The following is a 17,282-nucleotide window of genomic DNA, read 5'->3' on the forward strand; positions in this document are numbered from 1 at the left end:
ATACTTTACAACATTATTATACATTTTCCGGCACTACCCTATTAACAAGATGCCGAAGTGCCGATTCTTTGTTTTCTGCTGTTTTTGGTTTCAGAAATCCTAGTAAGGAAATATTCTCGGAATTGGACGAAATCAACGCCCAGGGTCCTATTTTTCCACGAAGCTTCCAGAAGACCGGAGGGATAACGAAGTGGGGCCACGAGGTGGCCAGACCATAGGGCGGCGCGGCCCAGGCCCTGGCCGTGCGGCCCTGTGGTCTGGGCCCCTCGCATCGCCCCCTGACCTACCCTTCCGCCTACAAATAGCCTTTGTCGCGAAACCCCCTGTACCGAGAGCCACGATACGGAAAACATTACTGAGACGCCGCCGCCGCCAATCCCATCTCGGGGGATTCAGGAGATCGCCTCCGGCACCCTGCCGGAGAGGGGAATCATCACCGGAGGGGCTCTACATCATCATGCCCGCCTCCGGATTGATGCGTGAGTAGTTCATCCTTAGACTATGGGTCCATAGCAGTAGCTAGATGGTTGTCTTCTCCGCATGTGCTATCATTGTTTAGATCTTGTGAGCTGCCTAACATGATCAAGATCATCTATTTGTAATGCTACATGTTGTGTTTGGTGGGATCCGATGAATCTAGAATACTATGTCAAGTTGATTATCAATCTATCATATATGTGTTGTTTATGTTCTTGCACGCTCTCCGTTGCTAGTAGAGGCTCTGGCCAAGTTGATACTTGTAACTCCAAGAGGGAGTAATTATGCTCGATAGTGGGTTCATGCCTCCATTTAATCTGGGACAGTGACAGAAAGTTCTAAGGTTGTGGATGTGTTGTTGCTACTAGGGATAAAACATCGATCCTTTGTCTAAGGATATTTGTGTTGATTACATTACGCACCATACTTAATGCAATTATCTGTTGTTTACAACTTAATACTGGAAGGGGTTCGGATGATAACCTGAAGGTGGATTATTTAGGCATAGATGCATGCTGGATAGCGGTCTATGTACTTTGTCGTAATGCCCTGATTAAATCTCATAGTAATCATCGTTGGTATGTATTGAATCTTTATTTGTCAATTGCGCACCTGTAATTTGTTCACCCAGCATGTTAGTTATCTTATTGGAGAGACACCACTAGTGAACTGTGGACCCCGGTCCATTTTTTTACATCTGAATACATTCTACTGCAATTATTGTTCTTTACTGTTCTTTGCAAACAAACACCATCTTCCACTCGATACGTTTAATCCTTTGTTTTCAGCAAGCCGGTGAGATTGACAACCTCACTGTTACGTTGGGACAAAGTACTTTGATTGTGTTATGCAGGTTCCACGTTGGCGCCGGTTTCACTGGTGTTGCGCCGCACTACATTCCTCCACCAACAACCTTCACGTGCTTCTTGGCTCCTACTGGTTCGATAACCTTGGTTTCTTTCTGAGGGAAAACTTGCCGCTGTGCGCATCATACCTTCCTCTTGGGGTTCCCAACGGACGTGTACATCTACGCGCATCAATGCCCACCTTTTGCCCGGATTTACGAATCGACGCCGAGAGGATACGAGCGCCACGAGCCGGAAGAAAAAAATTCGCAGGAATTTCTGGCTCTATATACCAGATTGTCACGACCCGCAGGTGGACGACAGGAATTCGATGGCGAGCTCGAATCAGAACGAGAGAGAGATGAGAGAAAGTAAGCAGGAGGTAGGCAACAAGAAAGAGGATGAGAGATAGCAACACGCTTCTATTTTTTCGATGCCTTGTTCAGAACCTTACAGCGGTTTATATAGGACCCCGAACCACACGCACACCGGCCCATGCTCCTGCCTACACATGACACAATTGTATCTAGGTTCAGTTAACCGCAGGTACATGTGTGACAAGAAAGGAAGGATTCGGTGAAGTAGGCCACACATGGACCTCCCCTCGTATATCATATAAATAGCTTATTGCAAGGTAATGAACCCTTTTACAATCTTCACCATAATGGCCTCAATCTCCTATAAACAAAAGGCACAAGATATGATTTGATTGCACCGATATCACTGAGATATCGGTTGCCTAACACTCCCCCACAGTCGCTGCGGGAGACTGACGGACGTTGAGTCTGGACCGAAAATCCAGAAACAATGGCAATGCCAATCCCTTGGTGAAGATATCAGCAAACTGACGCGATGAAGGTACATGGAGAACACGCACTTGACCAAGTGCCACTCGATCACGAACAAAATGAAGGTCGATCTCGATGTGCTTGGTGTGCTGATGCTGAACCGGGTTTGTGGACATGTAGACGGCGCTGACATTGTCACAAAACACGACGGTGGCCTGAGGGAGAGGTCGATGAAGCTCCTCCAAGAGTTGGCGGAGCCACGAGGATTCGGCGTTGGCGACGGCGCGGTACTTTGCTTCAGCGCTGGAAGACGCCGTAGCCAGAGGTGGAGCGGCGAGTGTCGGGACAACCCGCCCAATCTGCTTCTGTGTAGGTAATCAAGGAGTCCGCGGCGGATGGTAGGAGCTGAAGACCGTGACCGAGTGTTCCCTTGACATTGTGAATCACACGTTTGACCAACGCAAGATGTTGGTCTCGCGGGTCGTGCATGCGGAGGCAGATTTGCTGAATGGCATATGCAATATCCGGACGCGTGAAGGTCAGGTACTGCAGAGCTCCAACGAGGCTGCGGTACTCCGTAGGGTCTGCCACGGGAGAGCCAGCGGTAGTGGCGAGCTTGGGCGCGGTGTCGATGGGAGTCGATGAGGGCGTGCAAGCCCTCATACCAGCACGGTCCAAAATCTTGGCAGCATATTTCTGCTGGGAGAGGAACATTCCAGTGGATGTACGGGGGATAGTGATACCGAGGAAGTAGTGGAGATCCCCCATGTCGGTCATGGCAAACTCACAGTTGAGAGCCGTGATGACACGCTCAAGGAGAACCGTCGAGGAAGCCGTGAGGATGATATCGTCGACGTAGAGGAGCAAGTAGGTCGCGCCCAATGTGCTGTGAAGCACGAAGAGGGAGGTGTCGGTCTTGGAGCATGTGAAGCCGACTGTGGCGACAAAGGTGGCGAACCGATGGTAGCACCCGCGGGGTGCTTGCTTCAAGCCGTAGAGAGAACGGTTGAGGCAGCATACGTGATCCGGGCGGGTGTTGTCGATGAAACCCGTGGGTTGGCGACAACATACTACCTCATTGCATGGAAGCGACGACGATGACGTGAGGCGGCGAAGAGCGTCGTGTCCAGGATGGCCGAGGCGACGATGCCAGAGGTGAGGGGCGCCAGCGTTGGAGATGGTCAAGGCGTGGAGGGAAACACCGCTGGGATAGTAGGGGTAGAGATCACCCGTGCTATTGCACCGAATGATCACAGCCTTGGTATGAAGGTCCTTCATAGAGAAACAAAAAGGGTCAAACTCAACTGAGCAACAATTGTCACAAGTGAATTTCCTAACAGAGATCAGATTCTTAATAATGTGAGGAGTGACAAGAACATGTTGTAAATGTAGCGGGCGATTAGGAAAAAAGAAGTGAGAGAGGTAGAGCCTGAAGCGGTGACGAGGAGAGAGGAACCATCACCGACAACTACATTAGAGAAAGGAGTGCGTGAGGAGAGGGAGTTAAGGATACCCGCGTCCGAGGACACACATGAACCTCTGCCTCGTATCTTTACTATTACTAAATTGGAGTTGGTTGTCTGACACTCAACGCGTTTGATGGTCGTCATTGGAAGCATCCTAGCCGTTAAATCTAATCTCACGGCTTCTACAACATCGCACTTTTTTCCACTCCCGCGTATGATTTAAGGAATCATAAATCAAAACGGTTCTCACTCAATATACTCCCATATATAGGATGTTTAGTTTCCGCGTATGTGTCTTTCCTTGCATTGGTATAGAATCAATCACTCCTATCGTCCAGGCTACAGTGTCGCCCAGGCAGCCCAATTCAAACCGTCCGATCCATTTTTCAAGATAACCCGCTCCTTGTTTCCATTTGCTGCCTTCACCACCTCTGTAATCATGGGGATGTATCATAGAAAGTGTCCCACATTCTCTAAACACACACGGAGAAAAGACCGAGACGCAAATCCCTGTATTCTCCCGAGCACACGCACCGGCCTCAAATCCTCTAGCGGCGGCGTCTTCGCTGCGCCAGCCCTAAATCCCCCTCTCCTCCTCGTCCTCAAGAAAGCATGGGTGCACTGGCTCGCGTAGCCAGGAGCGTGCTGAGCGAATGGAATGGGTCGGCCTTCTGACAACGATGTAGCCATGTAGGGTTACCTCTCTCACACGCCGGCGCGTGGCTGGGAGGGCGCTGAAGACTCCTTCCAAGCCTGCGCTGTCGGCCAGGGTGGCTGCAGCGAAGACCCCGTCCAAGTCCGCCTTTCGTGTGGTCCTATTCCTTCCAGGTCTGAACTCTGACGTCAACATCCTCGCCTCGCGTCCTCCAACCACATCCAAGACTCCGGCCAAGGCACATGTCACCGCATTCCGCCAGGAAGAAGCGATGCACGCCCGTCGCCACTCCCGCAACAGCGTTCCTTGTGGCGCAGAACAGTGCGCAGCGGCAGAGGCACAACAGCACCGCGAGCAAAAGAGGTGAGTTCGACTTTGACAACTGCGGGGAGGCGCTGCTAAGAGTTCTTCCATAAGGAGCGCGAGGTGTTCGCCGCCGCCACCGACGAGCAGTCAAAAAAGGGGAGAAGGTGGGCTAAGAGGAAGCAAACAACGGATCAATGATAACATCTACGAGTTAGTTTTTACTGACAAACAATCAGGAGAGGATTTTTATTTAGGTTGTTATTGATGCAATGCATTTATCTAATTTTAGTCTCTTTTTAGATCGAGCTGGGACAACCACACATCAACTACAGGGCAGAGGAGCCGGAGGAAGGTAATGGTAACTTAGCTGTTTTTCTACTCTGGAGTCGATTATAGTTTATTTGTATCTCCATATTCACTGTGTATTTGGTCTCTAATTTGACAGTCATCTGAATCATTAAAGTAGCAGCTGGAAAATCTCAAGGTGACCAGCCAGCATCCTTTAAAGCCGATAACAGAGCTGAATGAAAAAATTGGTTGTGGATATTTGAAGATTTTTTGTTAGTTGATTTTCTTTAGCACATAGCTATGAAGGAGAACCGACTATCAATGGATCTTTTTTGATAACTGATATATTTGCATAATGTTTATACATGGCTTCTTCTAAATCACTACTGCGGTAAGTGCCTGCACAAGAGGATGCCAATGGACTGCGTCGTGCACAGTGTGATTATTCTGGTTGAGTATGTTCTTGGTTCGATTCAAATGATGGCTAAAATGTGCGCCTTCATGACTTATCTACCTGATTGTTGTCTTCTATGATTGTTCAAGGGGATAGCTGAAACTTGCAGGGTTCTCCTATCACCTTCTTCATGCTATGTGCTCATGCACTTCCGACCCCTATGGTTAGCTAGAAATGTCAGCAGTCGCCGCTTGCCGGTTGTGACATGCTACCACTTAAGGGAGAGAAAAGTTTATGTCTTACATATCTCTTAGATCTAGATTGATCAAGCATTGATATGTTAAAAGTAGCATGGTGACTGGCTTGTTTTTTCTAATTAATGTATTGTTTTGTTCAAGAAATATTTTAGAAAGCATTTTAGTTCACTGCCATGTGAATTTGAAAGGCTTGATTGCATTGCCAAACTATTTGTCTTCATATTTGCAAGAGAATAAAGAGGCTAAACAATAAAATGAGTGCACATGACAATATATAGTGCCAAACTTCCCATCAAAAGGAACAATGCATCAGTGGGCGGTTTGTTCTTCTGGTTCAGATAGATGCATGGACGACCAAAGATGGATGCCGCTGGATCCTAGCTGCAGTCCAACAATGGGCACTTTAGACAACTATTTTCCATTCACCACTGCCCCAAATAGCTCAACTGATTTCTGGGTGCAGACAAACTCCAGCGAGTGAAGGCTGCACACCATAGGCAGCGTGAGCAGAATAAGATTCGTTGGGCTATGACCCAGCATTAGAAGGTGTCCTCATCCTCATTGATGGGTGACAAGTTACATTACTAGAACAAGCGCAGCAGGTTCAAATGAACATTCACATTCATCTGATACACGAGAGCAGAGATGATCAAGAGAATTTTTCTCCTATAACAATATGAACAAGAGGTGATGGATGCTGCAAGATCTGTTTTCCGCCAAGAGATCATTATCATGAATCATGTAGATGGTACATTGGTCTCAAGTCTCTCGAGAGGGAACATATCAAAAACACTGTCAAATTTCAAGCAACATGTCTTACGTTGATGAGGTCAGTCCTACAACCTTTGCTGATATCTTGCATTTAGAAATGTCAATTCCAGCAAAATAAATTGGAAGCTATGTACAACTATGCAAGCTGCATTGCAAGCTTGATATAGTGTAGGAGATGGCACTGAACTCCCACTTGTAGGATCGTGTCCTGATCTCATTTTCCGGAAAATGAATGAGGTGAAAATTTAGGCGACTAAAGGTGTTATTTTCATTTCATTTTCGATGAATGCTTTATTATGTGATCTTATGGAAATCTTGCAAGTGTATCTTCACTTGCATAAATGCAAGGTTACTGTATGGGTGTGGGTGAAGTTTTATCATCAGAGATGAATTCATTTTGAAAATGTTGGTATGCTGCATATTTTGATCGTTCGTCCTTATTTTAATTCCCTTAGTTCAGTCCTAGAAACATGAGCATATTTTGGGCTCTCTGAGTCTGCATCCAAGATTGGAGATGCAATGTCATAATGTGCAATGGCTACTGCAAGTCCGTATACAGAACCTGAAAAAATCCAAGGAAGCTTTGTTGTCTGATATAAATGGTAATGCATCCGCTGGTGAAGTTGGCTGAGCAAAATCCTATTTGGACAAGCATATCAAGTTTCTTACTCCATTGTTGTCTATTCTAGGGAAGCAGGTGCGTAATTTGGTGTGTACATGCCATTTTGTTAAAGTGGTCATCATATGGTGATCAAGCGTTACAAATATTCAGATTTGCACCGTGGTACACCAAACTTAGGGACCCGTAGCAACGCACGTGCATTCAACTAGTATCATATAAATAGCTGATTACAAGGTAATGAACCCTTTTACAATCTTCACCATAATGGCTTCAATCTCCTATAAACAGAAGGCACAAGATATGATTTGATTGCACCAATATCACTGAGATATCGGTTGCCTAACACGATATAGAACATAATTTTACACACGTATTGTTAATTACATTTATTAAGTTCAAAAAACGAAATTGCATTTATTTACTTTTACAGCAACGCGTCAAGCTCATCCATGGGCAGTCCTCCATACTACTTTGCTTACACTGGGCACCCAATTCTGAAGTTACATGCGGTGTACTGCTAGTACAGCGTAGAATCTTGACATACACTGAAAACACTTGCAAGCTGTTACTAGAATTATTTCTCAATCGGTCGTACGTAGCTCGATCGATGTCCTGATTACTATGATGGAGGTGCATCTGGTTGATTTTTGGGAAGTGCGGCTTGAAATGCAGGATGCTCATTGTAAGCTGCTTGAAGCCTTGCCAAGATAGGGTACTTTGACTGCCAGAGGAAATACCAATAGAAACTTATCATAAACAATGGTTTCCGCATAACCAGTGCAAGAACATTGCTTATTTGCATGTCACCTATTTCTATTAAGGTAGCATTATGAAACGTTGCATACCATATCGATCTGGAAGCGTGTCACACCAGCGTGGATCTGGGGTGCTATAAACACATCTCCCTGAAAATGGCCGCAATATATATAACACTTACTTAGTTGATGTTATTCAGTTAAAGAAACTTAGTTGATGCTACACTAACAGAGTCAACAGGAATTGTAGGTAGCCTTGTAGGAAAAGAAGAAAAGAGTCAAAGAAAAAAGCCTTTCACAAACCATTTGGACTTCATCTCCGGTGGCATATTTACTGTCACATCCTACCAATAGTTTTTCAATCGCTGAAACAAAATTACTAAGGATAAGTTCAGACTTCACACCAACAGATATGCTGTACATTACAAACATGGGACAGAAGAAAGAACATGAAAATAGTAAGTTTTTCTATGTCGTTTCGCTGAAAGTATGATACAATCCTAGTACGGTAATTATCTAGCAAACTGACAGAGTGGGAGAATAGCACCTCTGAAGCCTTTGTCAATATACTGCTGAACCATCTGGAGGCTCTCGTCAGCGTCCATTGTGCCAAGAAATGAACCCTACAGAAGATCATGTAAAACTAAGCCTAAGTGAATATTATCGCACTTTAAGTAAAGTGAAAGTTCAACATTTGGATTTTATCTTTACATACGATGACGGCGTGGCTCTGTAGAGGCTGGATGCTTGAACACACTATGCTTGCAATCTGGGGTAAGAGACAAACATACTTTTATGGTGTGTGCAAATTAAAACGAGTAATCAACAACAGAAACTGCATAAGATGGGTTCTAGATATCGTTAGCTGGTATTTCCACCTGTCTGTAAGATTTGCCAACTCATCACAATTTTTATCCAATATAGACCTAAACCTTATTTCAACAATTCAAAGTGTTTCGTGCTAATGGCAATGTTGACCATAAATGTGCAAACAAATACTACATCATCATGCCAATATAACTTTAAGCAGACAAGTACCTGCAAATTAAGAGCTTTGTTTTTTAGATCTTGGGATAAGAGAGGATGCTGAGGATACTTGTCTTCCATATACTGCTCAATATAAAAAAAAATACGTTAATTTCTAGTATATCACTGCACACACGTTGTAAGAGTTAATTTTATAAGCTCAACAGATGCCATGAACAATTAGAGCTTACCAATATGATTGCAAAAGAGTCAGAAACAACCAAATCCCCATCTACTAATGCTGGGACAAACTTGACAGGATTGATTTTCTCATAATCTACAAAGTAGCAAGGACTGTGAAATAACATCATGAAGCATAAGATTTTTAGCATGGTGACAGAATGCAAGAAACATAGTAACAACAAACTCAAAGAGTAACCTACTTGGATCCAGGAAACTAGGTATGAAACTTCCATTTATAAACCTAGGAACATACTAACCCTGGCGAACTAATATGGCCTATAATGTCCATCTTTTAGGCCAAGAGTAACGCTTCTATATGGTTCCCTAACTTCTACAATATGAATATTTCAAAAGCTTCATTGCAATTTCATGAAGACATAAGAGAGCCTACAGGGAAACACATTTGCCTCACAGACTATAGCAAGTATTTCCTTTCTATGGTGAATGATAGCAAATAACAAAGGAGGAATCTGAAGGAGGAAAAATCTCAGTAATCATTGATACATACTTCATTATCTACACATGGTTGCAGTAACAAAGCTACCAATATAATTTCACTTTAGAGAACAATCGATCAAGGTAAAATCATGTCCACCAATATAGCAATAGGCAGATGTGCCTCTTTAGTAACTAGAAAATGCCAGCTGTGATCACTATTTAGAAATCACTGTGAACATTATGATCAGGATGACGCTAGTAATGGCAATAGCTCATCAGGGCTTGGTGGTGGTGGCGGTCATCTCCTCCGTCGAAGGTGGTCGGCCCAAAGCTGGATTGGCGGATCTCAAGATCCGTCATCTAGTCCCAGATGCGAGTTGGGGAGACATAGTCGGCGGTGAAAACCGAGCCGCCTGCGGTCATGGCGGCGGCGTTCTGCGTTGTTACTTTGATGAAGGCATCGTCAAGCAACTATTGTCAACCCACACTCGTGCTGTTCCTGGGAAAACCTTAAGATCCGGTCTTCCGGATCGGAGATGGCAGCGTTGTGGTGTCGTGTTCCCTCTTGGGGCATCGTTCATGGAGCAGCTCTGGAGGGAAGAGGCAAGAGATGGAGAGGCGTGTTTTCTTGCACGGATTCTTCGGCGGAGATGTCAGGTCATGCCTAATGCCTGGTCCGATAGATGCTACACGCGGCAAATCTTCCGGAGATTTCAAGTCGCGTCAGTTGGTAGGACTCAGCGGCTTGGTGCCGAGGGGTCTCGGTGGCGACCGCTCGTGTGTAAGTGTTCGCGTGCAGGGTGATGGTGTTGTTTGGCACCATGGTGGTGTCAGTGACGGGCCTGGCGAGGGCCTTCACTTCGTTCTACAGCTTGGAGATGGGTTAGCGGAAGATGACGGCTGCGACTTCCGAAGCATGCACATGAGGCGCTCTCTCTAGTTTATCGGTGAGCCGATGATGCATAGGCGTTCGTTTTGGCTTGTGACCCGATGATGGTTGTGGCTGGGGAACTAGGCCCCCTATCGTCGAGCTAGTAGGTGATGCGTTGTCACCTTGTTTATACGGCTTCGGTCTATATGTTTGTTTGTAAGACTTTTGCCAATCTTTATTGCATAAATAAATGGAATAAAGGTCGTATGTATCACTTATACATAGGCTGGGTACTTCCCCATTTTGAAAAAAAAAATCTGTCAGGCTGTAGACCATGTTACAGCTGCTTGCCGTAACAAACTGAAGACACTTCGGCTGTAATAAAGAGGAAGAATTTGCTGCGCACCTGGATCTGTCATGGGGTTGGTCGCCCTGTACTCAAAATCCACACCTTGAACACAGGTAAGAACGATGCAAATTAGTACAGACAGTATCAAATGGTACTAATAACATCTAAACAAATCTTATAAACTCCGGCCCTCCAAAATTCCGGAGTTACTTTCTCTGAATCACATCACTAGTCAAGAAAAGCTCTTCATCCGTAACTGACAAGGTTGACCTAGAGCTTTGACAACCGAGCATCCATAATCCTTCACGATTTGTGATCTTGCGACCTATGCGGCAGAATCAAGAAGCGAGGATGGTTGCTAGTACACACTTACCTTTGAGGTTGAGGGCGATCCGGACCCGTTGTGAGCAGGAGCTGAACCATTTGCTGTAGAGGATCGGCTTCCCCGTAGCGGACATGGCTGCCTCCTCCTGCTGCAGCCTGCAGCCCAGCTTACCCAACTGTTTTTCTATTGGGGAAATCGAATTTGTTCTCTTTACATCCTTTTTCTCTTATTGTCGCGACGTGAGCCATTTCCATTCTCTGATAAAGGGAATATATTAATATTAAAATATACCAACTGCAACAACGCAGCATCCTAATGGCAGTACGGATGCACATAGCTAAAAAAAGAGAAAAGAAAACTAAGAAACAAAAATCCCGCTATAACATAGGTTCTTTCCTCGTGGGCCGGCCTTTTTTCTCTGGAAAATGATTGGAAGGTTAAGAGCATGAGCAATGGAAGCGACCACTACCTACTTCCTCGTGGTAAAAAGTAGGTTAAAGTATCTATGTTGATTTTATTGCTACAATAGAAGCACCCAAGTAGTGACACCAGTAGAAAATCAAAAGCAAAGAAGAAGAGTTCCATCTTTTTTTAAGGGTCCACCACGAGCGAGAATTTCGCTAGGGCGATCGAGAGGCGATCGTGTTCCAGACCAGGGTTTCTCTCTCGGGGGCGGTTGTTCTCCGGCGGTGGGCCAGATCGCGACTGCGCGTTCTGCTCCTGCAGGTCGGGTGTGGTGCTCCCCGCTCCCTGGTTCGTTTTTCCCAGTCGAGGCGGTGGTTTCATGGCTTCGGCATCCTCAGCAGCGGCGGGGAAGGGTTCTCAGGCCAAGGCTCCGTCTAGGCCTAGGACTACATCACTGTCACCGGCGAAGGGCGATGAGGAACTGTCGGCTTCATTGTCGGCAAAGCTGGGTGATCTGGTTCTGACGAAGAAGGAGGCGTCGGGTTTGGTGATCAAGGATCTCGGACCAGGCCAGATTCCAAAGATGAAGTGGGTGAATGGTGATCGTCGGTAAGTCGTGTTCTCCAAGGAAATTGGTCATTGGCGCTCTGGAGGGCTATGCAGAGGGCATGGGGGCTCCATCGGCCGGCACAGTTCAAGGAGATCGGCGATAACCGTTTTGTCATCCGCCTTGGTTCAGAGGGAGACTTCAAGCATGTGATGAAGAATGGACCATGGCAGTTTGACTTCAATGCAATTCTCCTAGAAGAATATGATGGATCAATTCGGCCATCTGACATGGTCTTTGATAGGTTAGATGTCTGGGTTTGTGTTTTTGACCTCCCTCTGGATATGATGAATCGAGCCCATGGTGAGATGATTGGGAACTGGATTGGTAAATTCATTTCTGTGGAGGTGGATGAGGATGGTACTGCATGGGGAGAGGAGTTAAGAATTCGTGTTGAAGTTAAAGTTGATCAGCCTCTGGTGCGGGTCAGAGATTCGGAAGATGACAAGGAGGGGAAGTGGTTTGACATAAAGTATGAGAAAATTCCACACTTTTGCTTTGAGTGTGGGCGTCTAGTGCATCCGGCTCGTGAATGTGAAGCTGATAAAGAACGAATGCCACAATGGGGAGAATGGCTACAGGCATCACCGGGCAGGCACAAGAAAATGTACATGATTCAACGTCCATCTTTCTCTTCAGATAGCTTAAGTTCCAGGTCTGGGGAAAGAGAAAATTTCTCGCGTGATAGGGGGTCGGTGCTTGATCTCCCTCCAAGGAGAACCCTGTTCAGAGACTGGGCAGATTCAGGGTCATCCCGCACTGGCGGTGGTGATCAGTTTAGATCTGAACAGGAAGTGTCCAGCCCCAACAAGATATACCGTGGACAGCTTCCTGAGAAGGGAAAGGATGTGGCTCAAGCACAGTCTAAGAAGCCCATGACATATGTTCGTCGACCACGGGGTGTACCTAGTGACAATCAAGCGCCAAAGGGAGGTGGACAGCCACCGAACCCGCCACAGAAGAAAAGAAGGTCGCGACAGATGTGGGTGCCGCGAGCGGAGCTTACAAATGAGGGAGGAGAGGAACTGACTCTGAAAGGGAAGAAACAGAAGGTGAACTCAGTGTTTGACAGGATTTCTGTGCCAAATGACGAATCAGCGAGTCCCGCCCAGCGGGACCGCCGAACACAATGAATATCCTATCCCTAAACTGTCGCGAAGTGGGGTTGGACGCGACAGTGGGGGAAATGAGAGACCTGATCAGGTCACACAACCCAGCGGTGGTTTTTCTTTCTGAGACGAAGAAGAATTCAAAAGCTATGGAACGGATACAGTGGAGGTTGGGCTTTAGAAATGGAGTTGTTGTTGATTGTAAGGGGAAGGGAGGCGGGCTCACTCTTTGGTGGCGAGATGGGGTAGAAGTTTCGGTGCGGCTGTGGCGCCAATACTATTTGGATGCAAAGGTTAAGGTTGGTAATGCCGAGTGGAGATTCACTGGAATCTATGGTGAACCGCGTGCTGATCTCCGACAGAAAACGTGGGATGTTCTTCGCTATCTCCGTGCTCAAGATTCTCTCCCGTGGCTTTGTGCTGGCGACTTCAACGAGATTACCAGACAGGAGGAGCAGCTCGGAGGTAACCAACGTAGTGCAGCGCAGATGGTGACAAAGGATTAATTTGTCAATGCCTACAGATCGTAGACTAGGGTTTTGTTAGAAGTAGAGGGCAAGTAGATCTCGAAGGTTTCAGCCGAAAAGTACTCGACGATTGTGAAAACTAGGGTTGTGTTGACAGTAGATTCGATTCCTTTCTTTGTCCCTCGACTCCCCCTTATATAGAGGGTGGAGCCGAGGGTTTCGTAATACACAAGTTACAGAGTTCGAGAGGGTTTCATACCCAACCCGTAAGATTACAAATCTCTATCTTTCCTAATACAAACTATCTTTCCTTAACACTAAATGGGCTTCCGAGTCTTCTTATTCTTCGAGTCCTGGGCCTTTAGTAAACCCCGGGTACCATCTTTGGCAGGCCCATTGGGGATGCCTATGTCAGTAGCCCCCGAGATTTTTCTTGAATCGAAGAATCAGGGAAAATCTCCAACTTTACTTATTACATAATCTTTCGATATGCAAATATTATTTTGTACAGGGATAACGGTAGTTGGGGCTAGTTCATCTGACGGATCAGGTACTAGTTAACTGCTCTAGTGGCAATCCGCAAAAACCTACTTCAAGATCACGTCCCTGGACATGATCTCGGGATACTGGTGTAAACTTCGACAGGTGCCGCTTAAGGTCTTACCATTCTGTCGAGTCCCAGTCATATTTTATCGGGTACCTAACGCGTCTGTTAGGATTTTTCTTCGTATCTGTTGATACGGAAAAAAGTAGCAGTCCGCCGTCAGAGACGATGCCACGCCGCTCAGAACGGATCTGGGGTCTTACCTTCGCTAAGTTTTGCGGCATTCAGAGATTTATTCGCGACTTTTAGTGCTCTGAGAATATATTGTCGAGTGCTTTTCGGCTGTTGGAATAGCACATTTTATCGAGTCATATTTGATGACTTATTTGTCTTCCCGATGGGAGTATATGTAGAGTTATCTGTGTAACTCGGAATATGCTCACTTATGTTTCTTTATTTTAATCAGGATTCATCGGGTACGCGAACAGCGTTCCCGATGGGAGTAGCCCCCGAGGCTACAGCCAAGAACTTGTGCTTGGGTGTAGGCTCCACAGATTTATACCCTCTGCTGCTATATTTGTAATCCTTCTCGATATTTTCATATCTATCGGGTGCGCGACCAGCGCTCCCGATGGGAGTAGCCCCCGAGGCTATGGACTAATGCTTGGATTTGATCATAGGCTCTCACCATTTCTATCTTGTCATACTCGAAATTTTCTATTTTTCCAAAGTAGCCCCCGAGCGTTTGGGCAAAAGCTTGTATTTGATCAAAGGCTCTCGAAATAATCTTACGTTGTCGATATTCTCGCCCGGCTTCCTAGTCGAATTTTTCTGTTACCACCATGACGTCATTGCTGATGGTAGCCACGATTTCTATATTGGAAGCATACGAAAACCGCTCCGCTCACTGCCCTGTGGGTCCAAATTTCTCATCTGATTGACACGTCGTGCAAGTGGGGGACACACGTTCTCCCCTTTTTCTGGCACACGTTCCGTAACTTCTCCAATGTTAAAATACTTTTTTACCCTTGTGTCTACGTGGTTATCATCTACCGCACCTCTTTTCCATCCAACGGTCCAACGCTTCGCCGCACATCTATATAAGATCTCCTTCTTCTTCCTCGAGCACTTCTGCTCGCGCCGTTCTCCTACTCTTCTCTGCAAAATCTTCTCCTGTGCCCCACAACTCCTTAAGCTCATCTTCTCCAAGCTGTACTCCTGCGCCATTGTTGATGCCACCGCGTCGGTTGATCAAGCACAACACGCCTGAATTATCAATGGCTGCCGTAGATCTGGGGACCGCGGAATGGGAAAGGTCCAAGATTACCAACCAGGACATCAATCTCCTGAAGAAGCTGGGGATTAGCAAGAAACCCAAGGCGGTGTGCTTCCCTAGTGAAGAAAGCTACCCAACCCCTCCAATGGGGTATCGGGTAAGTTTCGTCGATCATCTCATCCGTGGTCTTTCCGCCTCCATTCATCCTTTTCTCCGTGGATTGCTTTTTGTTTACGGTCTTCAACTTCACCACCTTACGCCCAACTCAATCCTCCGTATCTCCATTTTCATCACCCTCTGTGAGGCCTTCCTTGGTGTCCAGCCTAACTGGGCATTATGGAAGCGCATTTTCTTTTGTCGCCATAATGGCTCTCCCAATGTCGCCTATAATATAGGCGGCATTGTTATTTCTGTTCGCCCCACAGTCAATTACTTCGACGTCAAACTTCCTGAGTCGGTTCAAGGGTGGCGCAAGAAGTGGTTGTACATTCAGGAGGAGAACCATGGATGTGCTGAAGACAACATCCCTCCTTTTGATGGTGCCGAGAAAATCCTTCGCCGCCGTTCTTGGGATGCAGAGGCTACCGAAGAAGAAAAAACTTCGACAGAGGCCTTGATGACTCGCATCCATGAATTGCAAAATACTCGCGGCAAAGAGTTGTCAGGTATCCAAATTACAGCGTATTTCCTTAGAGCCAGAGTGCAGCCTCTTCAGGCTCGCAAAAACCCTCTCTGGAATTATGCTGGCGACAAGGACACAGATTGGTTGTCGACGAATTTGGAGGTCAAGGACTTGGAAAAGCTTGTCCGAAAAATCTCCTCTCTCAGCAAAAAGGATCCTGTCCCTTCCTCTTGTCGTGTAAAACCATACAGCGCCACCAATGCGCTTCCCAAGGTAAACATTGCCGCTTAATTTGTTATTGCCTTGCTATCTTTTTGTAACTCCTTTATTGATATCTTCCCTTGTTTTTATATAGAACCATCCAAATCTTGTCTCGCTTCCTCCCCTTCCTGAAGGTGGGGAGGTCGAGGAAAGGGCCGTTATCTCTGACGATAACCAAGATGCCCCCTCTTTTGTGAATGAACCCGCAGATTCTCGAAAATCTGCGGGATCTTATGAAAAGGAGGCTGCCTCTGAAGCCACTGCATCGGCACAATCTCCTCCTCCTACTGTTTCTCCAAAAAACAAAAGGAAAAGGAATGATGTCGAGGATTCTGGCACCTCCAAACCCGAAGAAGTTGTTCCTTCACGTCAGAAGGCAGCTTATGATCCATATCTTGAGACCCTCATCAGTTCGTAAGTCCCCTCTCTTTTTATTGCACTTGACGATTTTTGTCTATCTTGCTGTTTATGCTGCCAACATTTAATCGTAGTGATGATGAGGAAGAAGTACCAGCTTCTGATGTGGCTGCTCGAACGAGTACGTCACATACGCTAGTCGCCTCGGAGACGCCAGTTGAAGGAGAGGAAACTTCACCTCCTCAACAAAACGTCGGCGCTGCTACTCCTCCTTCAAGCCCCCTTGTCCCTTCACCAAAAAGGGCAAGGATTGAAACAATCCCGGAGCCTACTCTCCAATTGAGTAGCTCCTCTAACCCTCTCTTGGATGATGTAAGTTTTTAATTTGCTTGTCACTGTCTATATTTCCTCTGTTTGCTTCTGCGTGCCCTCATATTTCCCCATACCGACATTTTTTTTATTTATCTTTCTTTAACAGCCTATGATGAAAGAGCTTTTTCGTATCGGCGCCCAATTCATTGGGTACCGTGATTATGCCAGTAAGACCGAAGGTAATGCCTGGCTGCTTCTTTTTGCTCCTGCATTCTTACTCCTTTGTTGTCGATGTTTTTAACTGATTTCAACTTTCTTGGTAGAAAAACTGGCGGAGGTCAACGAGCGTGCCAATACACTTGCTCAAAAATTAGAGCAAAGTGAAGAGGCTCGTAAGAAGGCCGAGTCAGATGCCATTCAAGCTAGACGAGAGGCTGACAAGGCCAAGACCGATGCTGCTGGTGTCGAAGATCTTAGGAAGAGACTTCACGATGCCGAGACTTCGC

At 46.2% G+C, this 17,282-nt stretch overlaps 1 protein-coding gene across 2 annotated transcripts; it reads right to left on the reverse strand.

Annotated features, from left to right (window-relative positions):
* Positions 1-7,229: 7,229 nt before the first annotated feature.
* LOC127299557 (glutathione S-transferase) lies at positions 7,230-11,018 on the reverse strand. Of its 2 annotated transcripts, XM_051329525.2 has the most exons (9): positions 10,865-11,018; positions 10,549-10,593; positions 8,842-8,927; positions 8,663-8,734; positions 8,340-8,393; positions 8,172-8,247; positions 7,928-7,989; positions 7,715-7,774; positions 7,230-7,590 (listed from the first exon to the last, which is right to left on the reverse strand). In XM_051329525.2, the coding sequence occupies exons 1-9, from the start codon at positions 10,947-10,949 to the stop codon at positions 7,489-7,491; spliced, it is 642 nt and encodes a 213-aa protein (XP_051185485.1). In that variant the 5' UTR covers positions 10,950-11,018; the 3' UTR covers positions 7,230-7,488. The 2 variants fall into 2 exon arrangements, with proteins under 2 accessions (XP_051185485.1, XP_051185486.1); XM_051329526.2 differs by lacking the exon at positions 7,928-7,989.
* Positions 11,019-17,282: the final 6,264 nt, after the last annotated feature.

Source organism: Lolium perenne, chromosome 5 (assembly GCF_019359855.2).
Source record: "Lolium perenne isolate Kyuss_39 chromosome 5, Kyuss_2.0, whole genome shotgun sequence".
Taxonomy (NCBI): Eukaryota; Viridiplantae; Streptophyta; class Magnoliopsida; order Poales; family Poaceae; genus Lolium; species Lolium perenne.